The 22891-nt window shown below is 51.8% G+C and overlaps 5 protein-coding genes across 5 annotated transcripts in view; 4 read left to right on the forward strand and 1 right to left on the reverse strand.

Annotated features, from left to right (window-relative positions):
• The window catches only part of AA0111_g12331 (Nonribosomal peptide synthetase 12), a gene marked incomplete at both ends in the record, with an annotated part of 28142 nt that extends 17104 nt beyond the window's left edge, over nucleotides 1–11038 (reverse strand). The window contains one exon of the mRNA XM_028646299.1: nucleotides 57–11038. Coding sequence (XP_028500064.1) covers nucleotides 57–11038 — 10982 coding nt within the window. The remainder of the gene's footprint in view (nucleotides 1–56) is intronic.
• A 663-nt stretch (nucleotides 11039–11701) lies between these two features.
• Nucleotides 11702–12747, forward strand: AA0111_g12332 (hypothetical protein; the record flags this gene model as incomplete). Its single annotated transcript, XM_028646300.1, has 4 exons — nucleotides 11702–11821; nucleotides 11915–12283; nucleotides 12345–12536; nucleotides 12592–12747. 4 exons carry the CDS (start codon nucleotides 11702–11704, stop codon nucleotides 12745–12747), a joined length of 837 nt encoding a protein of 278 aa, XP_028500062.1.
• Nucleotides 12748–13537: 790 nt separating this feature from the next.
• AA0111_g12333 (hypothetical protein) lies at nucleotides 13538–14842 on the forward strand (the record flags this gene model as incomplete). The annotated part of the gene is made up of 1 exon (XM_028646301.1): nucleotides 13538–14842. One exon carries the CDS (start codon nucleotides 13538–13540, stop codon nucleotides 14840–14842), a length of 1305 nt encoding a protein of 434 aa, XP_028500063.1.
• Nucleotides 14843–15337: 495 nt separating this feature from the next.
• AA0111_g12334 (hypothetical protein) lies at nucleotides 15338–17086 on the forward strand (the record flags this gene model as incomplete). The annotated part of the gene is made up of 4 exons (XM_028646302.1): nucleotides 15338–15620; nucleotides 15676–15789; nucleotides 15856–15988; nucleotides 16069–17086. 4 exons carry the CDS (start codon nucleotides 15338–15340, stop codon nucleotides 17084–17086), a joined length of 1548 nt encoding a protein of 515 aa, XP_028500061.1.
• Nucleotides 17087–18184: 1098 nt separating this feature from the next.
• On the forward strand, nucleotides 18185–22801 carry AA0111_g12335 (ATP-dependent bile acid permease; the record flags this gene model as incomplete). Its single annotated transcript, XM_028646303.1, has 1 exon — nucleotides 18185–22801. The coding sequence occupies one exon, from the start codon at nucleotides 18185–18187 to the stop codon at nucleotides 22799–22801; it is 4617 nt and encodes a 1538-aa protein (XP_028500070.1).
• Between the last annotated feature and the right edge of the window lie 90 nt (nucleotides 22802–22891).

The raw sequence follows: 22891 nt of genomic DNA on the forward strand, positions 1-22891 counted from the left end.
ACAGCTGGCTGAGCATCATACGCATTATGGCGGAGGTAGTGACATTGCTGTCGTACGCGACTCGAAACTTGATTGATGACGGTAACAATTCACACGTGATGTTGATAGCATATGAAGAAAATGCAGTGTCATCATATGCGAACTCAGCATCGACGACGAAATCAGCAAGTGCAGCGTCTGATTCTTGCATGTCCGGCGATTGCGTCACAAGTAGGCTCTGAAACTGGCAAGCCAAAGCTGCTTCTGGACTTAGGGCCCGGATCTTCTGGAGTCCAGCTTGCTCGAACTTGATCATATGTGCACCGCGCACATGCAGCTCCTCCAATGCGTCTTGGGTACTTTGCGAAGAATCAATATGAACGCGAAGCGGCACTGTGGCGATAGTCGGTCCGGTCATCTCTTCAATTCCCGGAACGGATACACTCCGTCCCGCGACAGTAGTGCCAAAAACGACATCGTCGAGCCCTGTATAGCTCGATATGACAGCGGCCCAAGCCAGACGCAGGATCGTCGACACTGTAAAACGAGAGCCCGAGTTGCCATACTCCAGAGTGTCCTCAATTATGTCACTAATTTTCGGATTGTATTCTAGAACAGGTACCACTGGGAACTGGGTGCACGATAGACCTTGGAATTCGCGTCTCCAGAATTCGGACATGGCGTCGGGATCCGTTCGGCAGATATAATCCACGAATCCGTTAAATGGCCGAGGGACCAAAGATACGTCTCGATAGGCCGTCTGAAGATCCTTGAAGAGAAGTGGCAGGGACCACCCATCGTACAGTGCATGGTGGAGCGTTATTGCGAGACATGACTGATGTTGCTTCGACTCTCTTATCACAGCAAAGCGGGTGAGAAGTCCTCCCAGACTCACCGAAAGACTGGCATCCTTCTCAAAGTAATTATTTAAATCCTTTGCAGAGTGCCACTGAACTGCAGTCTTAACAACAGCTTGATACAGTTGTCCGTCCGAGTCCTGAAACAACCTGGTTCGTAATATAGGATTCGCTTCCAACGTTGCCTCCCAAGCCATCTGGAGTCTCTCTATATCTGTATGTGCTGCTAGTCTGAGAGGAAGGTAAGCCTGGTAAGAACCTTGTTGTTTGAGGCTCAATGCGAGTAAGCCGGCCTGGAGAGCAGTGGCTGGGTAAATGTCTTGGATCTGTTCAACATCCACACAACATGCGTTCGCTGCGAGAGATTTCAGGGAAGAAGCGTTTGTTTCGGCTCCCAGAAGACCAAATGGAGTATGATGACGGACTATTGCGGTGTCTTCGCGGCGGCGTAATTTAGCCGCTAGACTAGCTAGATCTGGCTCAGTGAGAACATGAATTAGATCCAGAGCCCAGCCCGCAGCTCGAATGCTTCCAACCAAACGTATCGCTGAGATCGAATCGCCGCCAAGCTCAAGGAATGTATCATTCATTCCAATCTCCTCGAGAGGCACATTAAGGGCACGACCGCAGACAGACTGAACTAGACACTCCTCCGGTGTCGCGGGACCTGTTTTACTTTTCTCCCTGGTCATGTACGAGCGAATATCAGCAGCCTTCAAAGAAGAAGCTGCCTGTTTCAGCTTCTTTCGGTCCACCTTTTTTGTTACAGAAAGAGGGATCTGCACGACAGGGAAGAATACAGAGGGTAGCATCGCCGTGGTCAGCTTCTCGCGCATTCGAGCCATTATCGCTTGTACCCAATCGTGGAAGTCTTCTGTTGTTGATGCGAACAGCGGATGAACGCATGGCTTGCCCAACCTAGTTTTGGAGTTGGGAGCCATCTCAACGAAAGCAGCTAGCATTGTAATTGAACTGTCGCTCAGTGGTGTGAAAACGTCAACGACGACACGCAGAGCAGAGTTTGCAGAGTTTCTGATGTGATACTCGATCTCGCCCAGCTCCAGGCGCTGGCCGCGAATTTTCACCTGCGTGTCTTTGCGGCCAATATACAATAGCGAACCGTCTTCTGGTTGGTACTGAACCAAATCGCCGGTCTTGTACAATCTGCGGGAACCAGCTGTAGGGGGGAATAGATACGCCCAGGCAGGATCTAGGATGAAAGCAGCGCGCGTTTTATCCTCGTCATTGAGGTAACAGCGCGCAAGGATTGGACCTTCTATCAGCAGCTCTCCCACTGCACCTATAGGGACTAGTCTGTGGTGGTCATTCTTGTCGACGACCCAGCTTGCACTTCCAGGAGCGAAACCAATATTCGCACAACGATCTTGACTGCCAACAGGCGACAGTATGACACACACCACAGAGCATTCAGCGGGACCATACGCATTGATAAGTTTCACCCTGTCGGCCCAAGTAGCCACTAAGTCAGCCGTCCCGGTCTCCCCTGTTAGTACCAGTGTACGCAGCCCGGGGACATCTTCTGGTCGGAGAAGCTCTGCCACAGATGGTGTAACCATCGTGTAATTAACCTGAAGCTCACGGATTGTGGCTGCAAGATCGGTGTAAACGTGCGAACTTCTGGGGATGCACAAGCAGCCACCGGCCAGAAGAGTCGATAGATGATCCAACATACAAGCATCAAACGCGTAGGCAGTGGCCTGTAGCGATCGGGTAGAGTTATTTAGCCCTAGGTGGTCTATGAGCGCAAGCACGCTTGTGATGATCGAAGAATGCTCGATGACGACTCCTTTCGGGACACCAGTCGAGCCGCTAGTGAAAATAGCGTACACCTTATTCCGAGGGCCAGAGGTCTTTGGGATTGTCGGCATTTCTTGATCCATGGTGCTATCCCAATCCCATGAATCTAGATAGATGACGTTGGGTGAGATAGTATCTGCCGTAGAAGAAAGCAGACTCATGGAAAGCAAGATTGAAGCATCTAGCTGAGCGCTGATGTTAAGCAAACGGTCGATCGGATGATCAGGATCCAATAGGACGAACGCTCCGCCTGCACGAAGCACCGCTAGCATAGCTATTGTGGTCCATTTACACTTCACGAAATATAGAGGAACAAAGTCTTCTGGGCCGATTCCCATCTCAATCAGAGCTAAGGCTAATCGAGCTGACAGACGGTTCAGCTCCCCGTAGGATAATTTGCCATCCCAGGAGTGGATTGCCGCAGCTTCTGGTTGGCTTTTGAAGTGGTGATTGACCAAATCATGTACTGTGGTTTCCGATCTTGGTGGAATGTATTGGTTCCAGCGTTGAAGCTGTTGTAGGTCTTCCTTATCGTTCAACTGTACCTCAGCGATTGTGGAATTCCCTGCATCCAACAAATGCCGAATAGCACATCCGAATTGTTTTGCGAGAACTCTAACCTTCGCCGGATTCAAGACGCTTGGATCATAAGAAACCTGAAGCAGCACATGATCTCCATTCAAATTACACAACAGCGTAAGCGGGTAAGTATTGATAGCCGCAATGTTATCAGAAGTTCGATGCACCTCTCGTAAAAGCTCAGGTTTATAGAAACTCCCTTGTTGTTGGATAACAAGCAGGTTTTGGAATTGACATGCGACAGCTGCATCCGCGCTCATGGGTCGGATATTGTGTAGCCCTGTCCCCTCGTAGGGGATCATAGCAATTGTCTGTGACTGCACCTCTTGTAGGCACTGCTCCACAGTAAACGAGGGGCTGACTTGGACGCGGAAAGGAATCGTAGCAATTGTCGGACCAGTCATCTGTTCAATACCCTCGACAGGAGCGCTGCGACCAGCGACTGTCGCCCCGAATATGACATCTTCAGAGTCAGTGTGCTTGGAAAGTACGATAGCCCAGGCAAGACGGGCGATAGCCGAAAGAGTGAAGCGGGAATTGGCTGCCGGCATCTCTACTCTGTGTTCTAACAACTGCAATGGAGGTGATTCTGTGGTAGAGAGCCTCTGGGGTTCGGGTCTGGGGAACGTGACGATGTTGATACCGTCAAAATATGTTCGCCAGAAAGTCTTGCAAGCATTGAGGTCCCGACGATTGACATAGTCGACAAAGCCAGTGAACGGACGAATTGTCGGGTATATGTTACGGTACGCCGATTCCAACTGTTCCAACAAGAGTGTCATAGACCAACCGTCGTAAAGGGAATGATGAATGGTCAGAATAAAGTATGCGGAGTCATCCTCGGTTATTACTGCATACTGAAGTAACAGCGATCCAAGACCAATTTGTTGCTCCTTGGCTTTCCTCTTGGTCTCTTCCAGTCCAGAAAGCTGGGCCTTGCATACATCACCGTGCTTGGTCACGACCTGGAACAACTGTCCTGATTGCGACTGGACAATTCGAGTTCGCAGGATGGGATTTGCCGCAACAACAACATTCCAGGCGGTTGCCAATTGAGAAGTGTTCACATCATCTCGCAGCGCATACTCGTATTGCGCGACGTAAGAGCCCTGCTTCTTGATGGTCAGACTCATGAGCCCCTCCTGTAGAGAGGTGCATGGGTAGATATCTTCAAGTGCGTCTGGGGGAATATGACAGCTCTCCAGGGCCAGCGATCGAAGTACCTCGATCTGTTCCTCGCTTGGGACAAGTGAAAACGGAATGTAAGGCTTGGTATCAGCAAGCACGGCCGCACTTTGCAACTCTGCGGCCAATGCAGCCAATATCGGGCGATCGAAGATGTCCGCGACGACCAAGGCGTAGCCCTCTGCACGCGCAAGGCCAACTACTTTCATAGCCGTAATAGAGTCGCCTCCAATCTGGAAGAAGTTGTCTTGAACACCTATACCTTCCATTTCTAAGAGAAGAGCTGTTGCGAAGAAGCGCTGAACAGCCTCCTCTTCCAATGTGGTAGGTAGTAGTCTGCTTCCGTATCGTGTGTTGACTAAGGCCTCGAGCTCACTGCGGGATAGAGCCGAGGCAGTTTCCCGGATGAGGCGGCGATTTGTCTTTCCTGTGTTTGAGAAAGGAATCTGGGTAATGGGAATGGTAAGTTGAGGGATCATGTAGACTGGGAGAGTCGCAGAAAGTTTGGTTTGAACTTGGAGCGACAGCGATCGGAAATGCTCGTCAGCTGGTACCAGCAGGGACGCCTCATCGATGGTGTCTCTGTCTTGCGGCCCTCGGTAGACAAAAGCGATGAGCAACTTTGTCGAAACTTGGTCCCGTGGCTGAATGGCATCAACCACTACATCATGTTTAGTGGAAAGGTGCTGTCTCATTTGAAACTCAATCTCCTCCAGGTTAACTCTTTGTCCACGTAATTTGACTTGGTTATCATTGCGCCCGAGATATATCAGAGAGCCGTCTGAGCTATGCTGTACGAGGTCGCCCGTTCGATAGAGCCAACATCGGTCGTTGGGAGAGGAGGTGGGTAACCATTTGGGCAACGCTGATATGAAACTCTTCTGAGTCATTTCGGGCAACTGTAAATAGCCCCGAGCCACGACAGGACCTTCGAAGAGTAGTTCTCCCACTGCGCCTATCGGCATCAGGCGATTGATGTTCGATGGATCCACTACCCATCCTTGTCCGCCAACAGGCCGCCCGATAGTACCAGGAATCCAGTTGATACTTTCAATTTCATGGACTGTGCATATGGTACACTCAGCGGGGCCATACCCATTGAAGAGACGAACCTTGTCTGCCCAAAGGTCCACGATATCCTGGGGTATTGTTTCGCCCACCAAGGTCAAAGTGTGTACTGTAGGAACGTCACCAGGCTTGAACAAGCGGAGAAGCGAAGGGGTCATGCCCATCCAGTTCACTTGGACTCTATTGATGAAGTCGCTCAGTCCATTTATCCTTTCTGTCTCGGAAGGTATGCAGATACAGGCTCCAGACACTAGCGTGGTGAATACCTCAAACACACTCAAATCAAAATTGTATGACGTGAAATGTAGAACACGAGACTCAGACGATATGTGAAGGTTTATCCTTTGTTCCTCGAACGCTTTGCTAAGACTGTCGTGTTGCAGGATGATGCCCTTGGACCGGCCTGTGGTTCCTGAGGTGAACAGGATGAATGCAGCACTCTTCGGCTCCACATGCGTAGCTACCTCGGAATCTTGCTTCTTCGTCACGGGAGAGAACAGCTCGGGCGATATCGATATCCTCCTGCAAGACGAATCAAGCTCAAGCTGAGCTGGTGTAGAGGAAACCAGCATGACTATTGGTGAGATCTGGGCGAGGATCGCTCGCACCCGATCTATGTGGGACTTAGAATCGATGGGAACGCAAACACCCCCTGCCCGCAGTACAGCTAGCATGCAGACTGGTACCCACATCGATTTCTCCATATATATGGGCACAAGTATTTCCGCACCCACGCCATGATCACGCAGCATGTTGCCAAGATAAGCAGAGTAAATCCACAGTTGCTCGTATGTAAGGGTTCCATCCCAGGCATCGACTGCTATTTGTTGTGACAAATCAAGGCATGTCGATCGCACGAGGTTTCCAATAGACGTGTTTAGAGACTCGGCCGGAGGGCTGTTCCAGCTCAAGATCTGAGCGTAGTCTGGAGCGCTGAGTACGTTGATCTCAGATACGGCAACACCTGGAGTTGAGATGATTTCCGAAATAATCGTGCTGAGTGTGCGTCCTATGCTGCCAGCCATATCTTTGGAAAATTTACTCGCGTCATAAGTAAGGGAGACAGCTATAGTATCCGAAACAACAGTCACATTGACGACGATATCGAACTCCGTAGGCTGCTCATCCCGTGTCTGTTCAAGGACGACACTTGTCTCTGCGTTAAGAGGGAGGCCTTTCTGGTATGTGATGATGGTATTGAACAAGCCTGCGCCAGAATGCCCAAGCGCGCGATAAATATCGGACAAAGCGCAATGCTGATGGGGGAGACTTTGCATGAAGCGGACTCGGCACTGTTCCAGACCCTGCCGGACGCTTGTCTCTTTACCCAAATCGACCCGACTGATCAACATATTGATAAGAGGTCCTATCATGTCGTCAACACCATCGACGGGTATATCTCGGCCTGAAGTTAGGTATCCAAATGCGACGTTCTCGTTTCCAGTGTAGCATTGAAGAACGATTGCCCATGCGAGTTGCATGACGTTGAAAAGAGTTACACCCTCTTTCTCACAGAACACATGTAAGCTAGAAGCATCTCCCAGCACAACGTCGATGTTCGTGAAACGCTCAATGGGGATGGCAGAATTGACGGCTGGAGTGGACGGGAATATACACGGTTTCAGGTCTCGAAGATATACATCCCAGTATCCGAGAGCATGTCCACTGTCGACCTGACTCAGGAACTCGATGTATTGGCTGTAACGTGGAGAATTGTGATAATTGTGCCATTTATCGTCGTATGCAAGCGCAACATCTCTGGCCAACACGCGCATAGACTCTCCGTCCATAAGCGCATGGCTGATCTGGAGCTCGCATATCACGGTCCCGCCCCCACAGGCCGCCAGATCGAGGTGCCAAGGGACAATCACCTGTCCATTGTGAGGCATACCATGATCGATCTCCAGGAAGGGCTCTTGACTGGCATTCAACGCAGTTATCGGATGAGGTGGAGATTTCAAGACAGCCTGGTAATACGCGCCATCGTTGTCATGCACGAACACGGTTTGCAATATGGAATGTGTTCCAAACACGGTCTTCCAGGCCTTCTGCAGCCGTTCCATATCGACGGGAGTGCCGTCGCGTGACTCGACTCTCCAAGCTACGATGGATTTGTATGTTCGCGGGTTCCGGGCTTGACTAAGTAACATTCCCTGTTGAATAGGGGATACTGGGTACAGTTCCTTGATTCCAGATCGTTCTACACCGGAATTCTGGGAGGAAAGGTTGGATAGCAGTGAGACTAGGTTTTCTTGACCCATGCAGAGCTGGGGAAAGTCACTGACTCGGAGTTGTAGAGAGGCTCCCTGGAGTAGCTCAGGGAGCTCGGATAGAAATTGTTGGCAAGTTTCCAGCCAGAGGCGCATGTCGTGTTGCGTTGGATTATTGTGATAGTTGACAAAATTGACATCGAGAGAGTCAGATGACTGTTCTGCAGTAATGTCCAACAGGCCAAGCTGGTGACGGAATGCCGATGTCTTGTTATCGGTGTTCACATGCAACGCATCTAAGGACCAGCTGTTTTCGTTCGCAAGCTGAAGAATATCATCTTCCCGCTTTACCTTTTTGGTCCAGCGCAAAAGTACACCTACATGACCATCTTCCAGGGTGCGAAACTCATATTTTCTCGATGCTGCCCGATACAGATCTTTGACTTCGCCTATCGCGCCGATATAGTCTGCACTCGTCGCCGACAACTCTATCGGTACATATGTAGTGAATTGACCTATCTCGCCAGCGACATCGTGTGACCGACCATCACTCTCGACAAGGATGAAGAGATTTCCTCGGTTTGGGAACGTGGCCTTGAAGGCATGTGATAACGCAGCCATGAAGACCTCTTTTGGATCGGCCCATAAGACTTCAGCGCTCTTCTCCCAGAGCAGATTGGCTGTCTTTGGCTCTAGACGGAGTTGCATGGGATCTGTTTTGATGTGGTACATGCCTTCATTCATGCTAGAAGCTTCAGGCGTGGCCAGGAAATCCAGGGGATTGAACGACGACCTTGATGTCGTTGTCTTCTCCAGCCAAGAACGGAACGACCCAGCAGCTCTGCATACCGATACCTCCTGTGACTCTAGGCGGCCATTAAGTTCTTCGGCGATTATCTCCAGTGACGGAAAGTCGACAGCTAACTTTGGAGTAACCAGGAGCAGGGAATTGTGGTCGTTGCCTTCGCCTTCAATCAATTGGGCCACAATTAACGGCCCATCATGTAGATTCAAGTGTTCAAAATGGGTAATTGACTGTTGCAGACCGTTGGATGAATCCGTGGCAGGACCATGCGTTGAAAGGCAAAGGAATGAGCGCTTCGATACGTCACTTACTGTCTGCGTCCAGCAGCCGTTTTCATCTACGGCAAATCTACTACGCAGCGCGGGATGGCGAAGGACGAGAGACGTCATAGCCGACTCCAGCTGTTCGAATTTCACTGCTCTGGCGATGCGTATGATGCAATAGGTGTTGAGACTTTGTTCATACCTGCCCGCCGGCTCAGCCACGTTGTACTGCCGCAAAAGCAGATGTTGAGCAGGGGACAGTGAGAAGAAATTATCAGTATGCTGATTTTGATACTCCGGTTTTGCTAAGATCACATCTTCCAGGGAGGAGATCGTCGGGCACTGGAAAATCTCTTGTGTCGTAACAGGTAGCCCTTGCGCACGGCAGTGGGCACTCAGCTGCATTGCAAGAATGGAATCGCCTCCGCGGCGAAAAAATGATTGGTCCAGGCCGAAGCATTTTCCTTCCAACCCCAAGATATGGGCAAAAGCATTTTGGAGCTTCTTCTCCAGGTCTGTAGTGAGTACAAGTGACTGATCGGTTGGTGCCAGCATGTAGCTCTCGATTTCGCTCCATGGCTTCTTCGCCGTCTCTTCTTTGAGCTGCTTGCGATCCGTCTTGCCAGATATGGAAAGCGGGACGTAGTTTAATGCAACGTATGCACCAGGGACCATGTACGCCGGAATGCGAGCCTTTAAAACTCGCTCGACCTCATCCATCTTGAGCCGGAAAGACTCATTAGGAGTGGCGAGAAGTATACTGTGCTCTTCTGGCACGCTCTCAATTTGGAGCGTGGTGTCATGCAGCCTAACGTAAGCCACGAGCACCGCCCGACTCGTTCCACCATCTTCTAATCGTACCACTTCGGCGACCACCTCGTCAAGTACATGCAGCTGTTGTCTAATATGCCATTCCACCTCAGCTAGCTCGATTCTCTGGCCACGGATCTTGGCTTGTGTATCTTTCCGTCCCAAGCAGAGGATTGACCCGTCCGGCTGGAACTTAGCAAGATCACCTGTCTTGTATAGACGTTGCTTTTCTGCACCCTCGCTGCGGAACTCGTGCAGCCACGCAGGATTTCGAATGAAAGAGGCCGCAGTCATTTCAGCGTTGTTGAGATACCCGCGGCCGACAGCAGGCCCTTCGACCACCAGCTCCCCTACTCGTCCGAGCGGGAGCAGGATGTCGGCGTCCATGTCATCGACGATCCATGCCACACAACCTATAGGAAAGCCTATACTATTGGTTGGAGTCTCTCGAAGCACTGGGGATTGCATGATAGTGTAGACGGAACATTCAGCATTGCCGTACGCGTTGACTAATGTCACGTGATCGGCCCACTTCTCCCGGTCGGATGGGAGCATTGGTTCTCCTGCAAACTCGAGAACTTCAAGGCCGTTGAGGTCTTTAATGTCTAACATTCGCGCCACTGAGGGCGTCAGACTAGCCATGTTGGCTCGCAGAGCCGTGAAAGCACCAGCGATATCGTTCTTGGCTTGTTCTCTGGAGGGGATGCAGACGCAGGCGCCATAAATCCACGTCCGCAAAAAGTCCATGATGGTGGGGTCGAATGCGAATGAGGCGAATTGAAAAGCGCGAGTGTGCACACTCATGCCCAACACACGTCCTGAAGCCACGGCCGTAGCACATAGAGAAGCGTGCTCAATCACAGCACCTTTTGGTCGTCCTGTCGAACCCGATGTGAAGATAGCATACAAGGCACTGGACCCGGTAACAGGTGATGCTCGCCAAGTCTGCTCGTCATGAGCGACATACTCTAGGACGGAAGACTGGCCCAATACGATGACCGAAGCACCGTCGACCAGCTGCCTCGCCGGACTCTCCAAGTCTTCTGCAGCCACTACCAAGGTCGCCTTCATCTCAGAGCAGATCTCACGGAGTCGAGGCAGCGGGTGCGCATCTTCTAACAGTACAAAGGCTGCTCCACTGCGCACCACTGCGAGGATAGCAACGGCTGTCCACTTTGACTTGTGGAAGTACAAGGGTACGAAGTCTTCACACCCAATGCCGTTCGCGATGAGATTGGACGCCAGGGCAGATGAGAGCTTGTCTAACTCTGCGTAGGTCCATTTGCCATCCCAGGCGCACACACTCGGAGCTGATGGTCCCTGCATGATGTGCTTTTCGATCAGGTCGTGTACGCGTAAATGGTCGCCGGCGTATGTCATCCTATCGTTCCATAGATGGAGTTGTGCCACATCTTTGACAGCGGCCGCCCCATCTACCACATTGATCGTATCTTCCACGTCCATGGTGTGGAAGTCCTCAATGTCAGGATCAGCCATCTGACCGAACACAGTGTCTAGCTCTGGAACGTGAGAACTCCTAGTGTCGTGACTTGCGGTGTGAAAATGTTTCTTCTGTGTATTTTTGGTTCTTGCTAAGAATGTTGCTGTCGACGGTGAGCTTTGCAGTGAACCTGGCAAGCAACATCTTAGTGGTGGAAGTCAATCTAGTATAAACACAGAGAAAGATCCCGATGATGGCTAGACAGAAGATTGTTGAGTTTGGATGGCCCCATAGGATCATGCATCATCAGTTGCACTAATCCATCCCTGGCCCACACGCCGAAGGTGGTGGGTGGAGTGTGTTGACAATGCTTCCGTTACGGATATGTAAGTCAGGAGTAGATCCCTCGGCTGTCATCTCTTTTCACGTTCTAGATTACGAACGTCTCTCCAATTAATGTGTTCGTCATGCAAGAAGCAGCACAGGCGAGTGGATGCCAATAATCGTGCATGATCATCCCCCAACCCTTCCGGAACGGGGGGATAGATATAACGTGTCATTATCAACCTCCAGACATGGTCTGTCAAATTGTCTTCTCCAAGTCCTTGGTACGATACACCACGGCTTTGAATTATCATAAACATCGCAACACTGCCAGAAAAGGGATCTTCTCAGGCTGTCCAGCCATGTTGCAGCGCATACCCCTCAGTCGTCCGGATGAAGCTATCAAGGCCATCGAGGAAGATGGTGGAGTTATTCTTAGTGATTTCACCTCGCTCAACGATCTGGATCAGGTGCATCAGGATGTAAGAGGGGTCATGGATGCACGGATGCGAGACAAGGCAAGTTGAGACCCATAGTTGATCAAACCGCCCAGCTGACAGCCGCTGCACCTCTAGGAGTGGCAAGCCCGTTACAAGGGCCGTGTCTACTGCAGCCTGCTGTACGGCCGCAGTGAGACTGCACGTGAGAAGTGGATTTTGGATTCGGGCCTGCAGCACATCGTTAATCATTTCCTCCATACATCCAATTCCACGGACGTAGACCCGAACAGTCCTATTGGGCGCCGAACCGATTCCATTTTGTCCCAGGCAACGAGTATTGCGACATTGGAGGGGGGTCTTGCTCAGGCCTTACATCGTGACGACAGTATCTGGCAGCACGTTCATCCTAATCAGGAAAAATCAGGTTATCGTCTGGGAACCGACTTGGGAATGGGGCTACTGGTACCAGGGGTAAACACCACCATGGCAAACGGAGCCACTTTGGTATGTCAATCATGCATGTGGCTTGCACTTATCGCATTCGTTGATATCTGTCATCTTCTAGTTCGTCCCTGGTTCTCACTTGTGGGCCGATGAGAGACAAGCTGGCGAGAATGAGACTATTGCAGTGGAAATGCTGCGCGGCGAGGCCCTCCTTTTCCTCTCTTCGGCTATCCACGCGGGTGGAGGCAACGTGACCCGCGAACCCCGGTTGCTGCATGCCATCTTCTTTTGCCGATCATGGGTTCGGCCTGAGGTATTTGATATCAGTAACCGTATCGCTTATGCATTCCTGGCTGATCAATTACTAGACGAATGACTTTACGTGTTATACGATTGAAGAGGTGGAGTCGTGGTCGGCAGAAGCACAAAAGTTTGCTGGGTATCGCACAGACAAAATGCTGGGAATATGTGATGATGGCGATCCCATCGATGCCCTCCGTATCCGCCAGGAGAAGAAATTGTGATATTAATGTCAATCATGACAGTTGTTTTATTGAGGCCATTGGTGGAGTCAAACAGACCCTCTCTCCTATAGGTTGATATCGCACGCCGTTTGTGAAGCTCGCAATGACGTGCATGCGTCTGCGGGCGGAACATGCTGTACACCAGGGAGGCGTGCATTCCCCACCAAGCCCGGTGTGACTGTTGGCCTCGAAGAGGAGTTTAACCGCGCCATTAGACACAAGTCAACGGTAGTTTTGCAGCAAATGATAGCCTGTGGAGGCATTTTTGAACCCAATATATGATCCGATGTCGCGATTTCCAGCGCCACAGCTCACTTGCAAAACCACCAGACGGCGAAGCGCACATGGTTAGCATGCGGGAGAACCTGCAGGGATGAAGATGTCTCGGGAGGAAGCGGGAAACGGTCTCGCACGTTTTCCAGGCTACTGCAAGTGGTTAATTGTTCAGATTGGCGCCCTTTGATCTGTCAATAGTCATGAGCCCAAGGCGGAGAATGGGTTGCCGAAGTGTGTTATAAATTGTTGAGCATTAGAGTGGTGTGTGAGAGTTGTGCGTACACCTTTGCCTGTAAACAGTATAGGCAAGGTTGACGTGTGTTTGCTCTCGCCGACCATGGCTGATCGGTCTGTGGCTGCATACAATTAGCACACAGAGAGAAGGGGTTGGTGGAGGGGTTTAAGAGGATACAGTTCGACGTGTGTCGGCGCTCGGTCTCGGACGGCACCCTCGACAAGGATTTTCGCTCGATACGCACGACTGCTTCAAGGCTTGGAATTTCAAACGTGTACGATGCTCTCGCGACGAGCTCAGGAGCAGGTTCCCAACAGCGCATCCAACGAGATGTGGGACGTGATGAAAGAGCCGTGGGACCGGCATGAAAACGCGGAGGGCTTCGTTAACCTCGGTGTGGCAGAGAACCGGTTGATGCAGAGGGAACTTCAGGGGTTCCTCACAGAACACTGGTCGGCCCAGGATAGCGTCCTTACGTACCAGGACGGCCCGCTCGGCAGCCAGCGAGTGCGACGGGCGCTGGCGAGGTTTCTGGGGCGGGAGCTAAAGACGTACAGGCCCCTGTCGGCGTCCCAGATCCTCGTCACTAACGGCGTTTCCAGCGCACTCGAGCATGCAGCATGGGCCTTGGCCGACCCAGGCGAGGCGTTCCTCTTGGGTCGGCCCTACTACGGCCATATCACGCTTCATCTGCGGCCCCGGGTGCAGACGGTGCCCGTCACTTTCGGTCAGGTGGATCCAATGGGACTAGAGGCGGTCGACTGCTACGAGCAGGCGCTTCTTGGCGCGCGAGCTCAGGGCATCGTAGTTAGAGGCCTGTTTCTGTGCTCGCCGCACAATCCGCTAGGCCGCTGCTACCCACGCCATGTACTCGAAGCACTGGTGGCACTGTGCGATAAGTACCAGATGCATGTGCTGAGCGACGAGATCTATGCTCTGTCAGTATGGTGTGTGCCCGCCTTTACCTCGGTGCTGTCGCTGCCCCTAGAGAACTTGATCAACCCGGCTCTAGTGCACATCTTGTGGGGGGTATCTAAAGATTTCGGCGCTAACGGGTGGCGGCTGGGGTGCTTAATCTCGCTAGCTAATAAGGACCTGCAGACCGCTGTAGCGTCGGTAGCTATTGGTTCGTACGCCTCGTCGCTCACTGATCATGTGGTTGCGCAGATGCTCGAAGACGATGCCTTCACCACCAGCTACCTCGCTGAGAACCAGAGACGGCTGGCCAACGCCTACGCCCGGACGACCGACTTTCTGCGGCGTCACGACATCCCCTTCATGCCCTGCACCCACGCCGCGCTCTTTGTGTGGGCAGACCTTGGCACCGCCTACCGCCGCCGCCACCCGCAGTCTGCAGCCGGCAGACAGGAGGCAGTCGACAACATCAAGAGGGCGCTGTTGGAGCACAAGGTCTATCTGGCGTGGGGCGGCAACTTTGACAGCGAATCGCCCGACTTGTTCCGCCTGGCTTTTGCCCACCCGGCCGACTACGTCGACGAGGGACTCCGGCGCATCGATCAGGCCTTGAACAGCGGGCCGATCCAAGGCCCACGCCGCCAAACCCTCGGCTGCCCCCGCCTCTAATCTCTAACACGTCCCACACAAAAGGCAGCTTACATGGTCCCTCTATCCAGCGCTGCATCCCAACAATCACATAGCCAAAAGTAAAGAAGACATCAACATTGGCGACGCTGCTCATAGATCTCGTGCTCAATCTCGTTCATTCATCCCGTGTATCAATCTATCTTGGTTCATGTTATCGCAACGTGGTGAAGACATGAAGGCAAGTCATGGTGATTTACTAGCCCTTGTTGACGATATTCTTTTGCTTTTGCCTTGTATATGACCATGTGCTGCTCGGGTGACTACATGGCAGGCATGTGATCTGTCACTGGCTATCTTGGTGAGCCTTGCCTGCCAGTCACGCAAGTATGCAAGTCATCCGGCACAAGCCATGTCCAGTGGCTGCGGTCGCGATGGCCGACGTCGCTTTGTATAAATGCCATCCCTGTCGCCCATGTCGCCATCGCTGCACCGTTGCACTTTCCTCTTTGTGCCATTTTTCCGCCAGCCCACAACATGATGAATAAGCCCACATCGTCGGGTCAGCCACGCGCCCGACTCTCGGTGCAATGGTGTGCCATGCTCGCCATGGCCCTCGACGGCCTCGGCTGCGCCATGACCAAAGCCTCGCAGACCTTCCTCATCGAACAGGCCATCTGTCGTGCCTACTACACTGAGCACGACCCCTCCTTTGTCACCCCCGATGGCCGTGTCCCGGAGGCCCTGTGCAAGACCGAAGAACTGCAGTCACGTGTGACGTTGTTCGCAGCCGGTCTCGATTTCTCCATGCTCATCACGTGTGCGCCACTCTGCAGCTTCCCATCCTGCGCTCTCAAATTGATCATTATGTTCAGGCTTCTTGGCTAGCCCCATCTATACCAGGCTGGCATCCTTGGTGGGCGCAAGACAGATTCTCATCCTCAACACCACGAGTTTTGCTCTGCGCATGGCCTGGTATGCAGCCGCGTGTACGTAGCCTGCTTATCCACTGCCTCACTAGGCTACGAGCTAATTGCTATGGCACTGCCTTGTAGTCTACTTGCACAACATCATCGATGTCCGCTGGGTCCTTCTCTCTGCCTTCTTCGACCTACTTGGGGGTGGCATTCCCATGCGGGAGATCCTCCTCTACCTCTACATCGCTGGAAGCGTGCCCGAAGAGGGCATGTGAGTCTCCTTCTCTCTTGTTGCACCGTGGCTTAAACCACACACATGTGCCCTTTCGCTGACCACAACATTGATGCTAGGACTGGCACCTTCAATCTCCTCAGCGCCATCCTGATCGGAATGATGTCTCTGGGCACATTCATTGGTGCGCGTCTTCTCAACGTCAACGTCTTCATCACTTGTGCTTTGATTGTTGCCGTATACGTCTTCCTCGTGCCCCTCGTCTCCTTGTTCCCCCACCATCACGGGGAGCAAAGCCAGTCACAACGAACACTTCGGACCTACAATACAGATGATGCCTCGGGCGATGAAATCCGCTCCTTGATGATAGTCGACGAAACGGTCGACGAAATGGTCATCGCGATTCAATCTGACCCTCCCTTCATGGCCGATCATGATGGCGACCAGGCAACCAAAGCCCGAACACCCTCTCTTTTTCGCGCTTTGCTTCGTGCTGCTACGGTAGACCTTTACTTGTCTATAGAGCTCGTCGTTCAGACCTTTCGCCATCCTTTTACTCGACGAGTCATGATGTTATTTTTCGGAACCACACTTGCAGCCGTCATCTCCATGACCACTCCCCAATGGGCATCAGGTACCTTCCAAACCAGCCTTTCCCAAGTTGATCAGATCACCGCCTTGGAGCAGATCATCTCGGCCTGCACCCTCCTAGCTTTGCCTTTACTGTCCAGATACGTCCTCCGCCCACGGTTGCACGCCAAACACGCCGTTGACTTGGCCATCATCGTCGGCAGTCTACTGACTGGCATATTGAGCGCATTGGTCATTGCCATGGCGCCGTCTTTGTCCATTTATGCTATTGGTGTAGCCATTGGTGCCACGGGCATGGGCCTTTCCGATGCTCTACGTTCCTTTGCCACCAGTGGGTTGTCAAGCGAGGAAGCCGTACAGAGGCTCTACATGAGCATCCGAACTGTCCAGACGCTCGCTGCTATCGCAGGTACACCATTGTGGTCGGGCTTATTACTATGGATCATCAGCAATCCGAGTGTTCCACGAGGACTTCTTTACCTGGGTAACTGCGGCGTGCTTATCACATGTCTACTCTCCATAAAGTTTTTGCAGCGCCCGAGCTAGTACCACCAGCACTGCTTTGTGTAGATTCCCAAGCTTCAACTTTTTCACCATGCCTTATCGGTATAAAGGTACTCACGTATCATTCCATTTCATTAGACCCATTTGATCAGCGTCTCGTTGATTTCTTTTTCTAGTGCCCCTTTTCGACTAGTGATCTACTCAATGGGGTGCGATCAGCAGGGATGTTTTTGGTCACACCAAGATCATGTAGCTGGCGTCTTGGCTTGCTACGTGCTTCATGGGCTTTCTTCTTTGTTCTCCAGTCTCAACATCTTCAAAAGAACAGTATACCTTTGGCGCCACTTGTTCATACAAATAGATCACTTTTTTTTACCCTGCAGATCGCACTTGTCTTTCTCCTTTTCACGTGTTGATGGCAACAAAGGGGGTCTCCACATGCAATTCCCGTACATAATCGCTGTTTGTGATTTGCTGTGTTTCTTCCCCGCAATTCTTTTCAGTTGTACATTGAGCGAAGCTTTTGTGGATCTGAAAAAGGAACGGCTTGCCATCGGGTGATCGTTATAAAATCCAATTGGCGGCCCAGGTATCGACCGTTAGTTTACCAGCACCGGGCAGTTTCACTATGTGCATCATGACGAATCCTCATATGACAAGTTCTCCTTTTTGGTTTGCCTTGCCCAACATTATGGTGTTCGTAATACAAAGCCTCGCGCTTGGCTGCTCCTCTGTCATATATCCTGGCACTACACTCCGCCCTAATCTCTCCGCAGCCTTGTCCTCTGACGTCGAGTAGTGCACCCCTACCTAAAACCAGGTGCGCCTACTGCTACAGTCTTGTCACAGCTCATCCATGAGAAGCTTTGGATACAATGGAGGATCACAAGTTCTGCTCGTGGCCGATCTGGCAAAGAGACGACTTTACTATGTGCTTCCGCGAAAAGTAAGTTCTCAGCGTCTTCTTCTCGCACCGACTTCATCTGCTCGTAAACTGACGTCTATAGTTACAACAATCTGATTTTTCCAATTTCCATGACCCTGGGCTCCGCTACATGCTTGCTTTTTAGCATTTGTACAAAATCTCACCGCGCTAGTCACGGTGAGTGCAAAGAACGACTGCAGGTCGAGATCACCGGCATGTCATCCGAAGAGGCTGGCGCAGAATTTGAGGCATGTACTGGCTGCCAATGCCATGAGCGTCAACCCCTCCCAATCTGGACCCCCGCCGTTAACCTGAGCGGCGCTACACTTGTCGAGCTACTTGTCCTTGTCGGGCTGCTCAGCGTCAATACTATCTCATTCCTGCAGGCATTTTCTGGTGGATCAGGTCTCTCCAAATCAACGGCAGCGGTGATAATTTGGCTGTACGCCTTCTTGATCATTATGCTACCTCTGTATGTGAGCAAGGCAAGCTGGCTGCAGGACCAATCTTCAGCACATTCTAGCACCATTTATCTCGTCCAGTGGCTTTCGGGAGCGATAAATCTCCGTTCCGCATTGCTAGATCACGAACCAAGGCTGGTTTCATATACACTACTGCTCAATCTTGGCCTTGAAACGATCTTGGTTGGCCTTGTGCTCTTCTCCAGACCTCAAAAGGCAGCGGTACCGACATCTCTCGAGAAACAAGCTTCAGCGTTTTCGCGTCTTACGTTCTTCTGGATGGACTCAATGTTACTGGAAGGGTACACTCAGCGCATCAGCATCGACATGATGCGTTACTTGGATCAGGAAGACAAGGTCAGGAGTATCTTGGCTTCTTATCGACGACTTCGAAAGGATGCTGCATTATCTTGGAAGTTGGCGTCCCTTTTCAAGGAATCATTGGTCTTGCAGGGCACATGGGCGTTTGTCGCAGGCATCCTTACTGTGGCCCCTGCCTTGCTTCTGAACCTGATTCTCAGCTCCCTTGAAGAGCCCGGGCGCTACCCGAAACATGTAATTTGGCTTCTTGTCATACTTTTTCCGCTGATAGATCTCATCAGGTCAGTCGCAGACGGACAGGCCCTTTGGCAGGGTCACAAACTGTGTCTCCGGGCACGCGCTTTGCTCATTGGCGAGGTATTCCGATTGACTTTGCATCAAAGGTCAGTTTACACCAAGGCACCTACAGTCTCGAATACGAAAAGCACTCAATCTACGTTGGAGAGGTTGAAGAAATGGGTGCGGATGATGCTATCGGCGGAACAGGATGCCATTGCCTTGCCAATCAATGCGCCCGATGCCTGCCTGACCGATCTAGATGAAACCCAAGACGACTTCAATGCTGATGAATCAGGTGCTGGAAATGTTGTTAACTTAATGTCCATCGACAGCTACAAAGTCGGCGATGCCTTGGCGAATCTGCATCTCCTTACTGTGCAAGCACCGATGCAGATCATCATCACTATCGCAATGCTATACCATATCCTTGGATGGAGCGCCTTTTCCGGTCTCGCCATGATGCTTTTCATGGTTCCATTCAATATCACGCTTAGTAAAAACCTGGTACGGAATCAAGAGAAAATGATGACGTCGACAGATCGCCGAATTCGTGCAGCCAACGACCTTTTCCGGAACATTCGCACTGTCAAATTCTTCGTCTGGGAAAATCATTTTAGCACAGTGGTGAATGGAGCACGAAGCATGGAGATGAAGAATTTGCAGAGCCGCATTGTCTTGTGGGCCGCCGCCAACACCGCCTGGTATGCTGTGCCTGCTCTGGTAACACTGTTATCTCTATTCTGCTACACGACATTGGGGGGAAAACCTTTACACCCTTCCCTGGCGTTTGCGTCCATATCCATGTTCACACTTCTGCGTGTTCCTTTGGGTAACGTTGGACACGTGTTGGCCCAGGTCAATGAAGCGAGCGTGTCTCTGAGACGAATCGAAGAATTCATAGGAGATGCTGAGGACCTGCTGCCGCCTGCCAGGACTACCATGAAAGACACTACAAGCAGTTCCGTGCTAGGATTTCAGCGTGCCCATTTCAGTTGGGCTAAGCCTGGTAGTGCAACTTTGGGCGCTCCCTCATCATTCGAACTGCGCGACATGGATTTCCGCTTCTATCCAGCAAAGCTCAACGTCATCGTAGGTCCGACAGGTTCAGGCAAAAGTTCGCTACTCCTAGCTATGTTGGGGGAGATGCCGCTAGTGGAGGGCGATCTTATGTTTTCTGACACCCGAAGTCGCGCCTATGTCGCACAGACTCCTTGGATATTTCATGGAACTATACGGGAAAACATCTTATTCTCGACCCCTTACAATGCAAAACGATACCACCATATTATCGACATTTGCGCTCTCGAGCACGACCTGCATTGTATGAGCGCTGGCGATGCCACGATGACGGGAGAAAGCGGTATCACGCTCTCCGGTGGACAAAAGCAGCGAATCTCCCTTGCCAGAGCGATCTATTCGCACTCACAGACCGTGCTCCTGGACGACTGCCTTAGCGCTCTTGATCCACACACTGCTCAATCCGTTTTCGAGAACTGCATTAGAGAGCTTCCTCGCCAAGGTCGTACGTGCGTCCTTGTTACACACAACACGACGCTGTGCGTCCCGGTAGCTGATTTCGTGGTTGCTCTGGATAAAGGTCGTGTCGTAGCTCATGGACCTCCGAGTCATATCTTGAATGCTGGTGTTTTCCCACCAGACGTTCATGAAGTCTTGGAATCTGAGATAGCGCAGAAGGAGCAGATGCCCGATGTACTAGAAACAGCGCCGGAGGTCTGGCAACCCCAACTGCCGTCAGCACACGAAAGCCACCATGTTTCCTCACAACCTGTGAACAAGATGCTCGATTTCCAAGAACATGCAGATACCGAGGATGTAGGCGCCATGGATTGGTCGACTAGTAAGCTCTACTTGGCTGCCATGGGAGCTTGGCCATTCTGGTTAGTCCTGATTCTCGTGTTCGCGGCAGAACAGGCAGCTGGGGTCGCGTCGACCCTCTGGATTGGAGGATGGTCTAACGAGCCCATTGTGGGTGGCAACACAAGTGATGCAGGTGTACAATCGACGCTCCACACATATGCCATGCTACATCCTACTTCGCAGACGAGGCTTGGCCCCTCTTCGCCCAACGTCCCATACAACCTGATGATAGCAAGCCAAGGCCCGCAGGCGGATTCCTCTGGCTCCTCGGCCAGTGCTTTATATCATGTTTTCGTCCTTGCCATGATCAGCTTCTCGGGCATCATGTTGGTGATGATGCGAGAAACTTGGGCGGCCTTTGGTTCGCTAACAGCGTCACGGAAACTGCACACCAGGCTGCTCGATGTCGCCACGAGGTCCACATTCCGCTTCTTTGATACAACTCCCCTCGGTCAGCTGATGAATCGATTCAGCAAGGACGTTGAGATTATCGATCAGGAAATGACGCCAGTTATTATCTATATGGTTAGCCTCATCCTCGACACGATAATCTCAATTGTCATCATGGCATGGGTTACGCCGCAGCTCCTTATCGCAGGATTCATCATTGTTGCCATCTATTCAGGCGTAGCTAGCTTTTACCTGCGCTCATCGCGGGAGTTAAAGGAACATGAAGCCAAAGGACGGAGTCCATTATTCCAGCAATTCGGCGAGGTACTCGCAGGCCTTATCACAATCCGCGCCTACAATAATGAGCAACTGTTCATCGAGAACAACGCAGAACGCATAGACACACAATCACGACCCTTCTTCCACCTCTGGGCCGCCAACAGATGGCTGGCTCTCCGCACCGAGTTCCTTGGGAATCTCTTGTTCGTCTTAACCAGTGTCTTCGTCCTGCTGAGCCACGACATCAACCCCGGCTTGGCGGCTGTTTCACTAACATACGCTATGAGTTTCTCTAACAACCTCATCTGGCTCGTCCGCATGTACGCCGTATTTGAGCAGAATATGAACTCGGTTCACCGTATCCGTGACACATTGAACACGGAGCTGGAAGCTGACCCAGACATTGCGCGCTGTCATCCCAAGGCTACCTGGCCCTCAAAGGGTACAATTGAGTTCAGGCGTTTCTCAGCGCGTTACCGATCAGACCTAGACCTATGTCTTCGCGAGGTCAGTTTCCGTGCTAACCAAGGAGAGCGCGTAGGTGTTGTCGGCCGTACAGGGGCCGGCAAGAGCACCTTGGGCCTCGCGTTGTTCCGGGCCTTAGAAGCCGAGGTGGGTGCGATTCTAATCGACGGTGTCGATATCAGTCAAGTCTCGCTAGAACGTCTCCGTCGCTCCGTTACCATGGTACCTCAGGACCCCAGCCTATTCGCTGGTACTGTCCGATCTAACATAGATCTTCTACATGAATATTCGGATGCAGAAGTGAACGAAATCCTTGACCGCGTCCAACTGTCGGGCGCGGCCGAAGGCGCAATACACGCAGCATTTCCTATCGATGATGCTGGGGCGAACCTTTCGCAGGGCCAACGCCAACTCTTGTGTCTGGCGCGCGCCCTCCTACGACGCAGCCGTATCCTCATTGTCGACGAGGCCACGGCTTCTATTGATCACAGCACCGATGCTCAGGTACAAGCTGTCCTTGGTAGCCTTGAAGCCACCATTGTGACAGTGGCGCACCGCCTCGCCACTGTTGCCGATCACGATCGCATCATCGTTCTGGATCGTGGTACAGTGATCGAACAGGGTCCTCCTTGGGTGCTACTTCGTGACCCCCAAGGTGCTTTTCGCGGCATGTGCGAGACGAGTGGCGAATTGGAAAGTCTAGTGAATATCGCTGAATGCGCACAACGCCGGAGACGTCTCATCGATCTAGACTCTTGATGTATAAATTTGTAACAATACAAAACACCTAATTATCATTTCCTGTCTAAAAGAATAAGATTCTACACTGCGAGGCGTACGAGAATTTGG

Source organism: Alternaria arborescens (genome assembly GCF_004154835.1).
Source record: "Alternaria arborescens strain FERA 675 chromosome Unknown contig_75, whole genome shotgun sequence".
Lineage (NCBI taxonomy): Eukaryota > Fungi > Ascomycota > Dothideomycetes > Pleosporales > Pleosporaceae > Alternaria > Alternaria arborescens.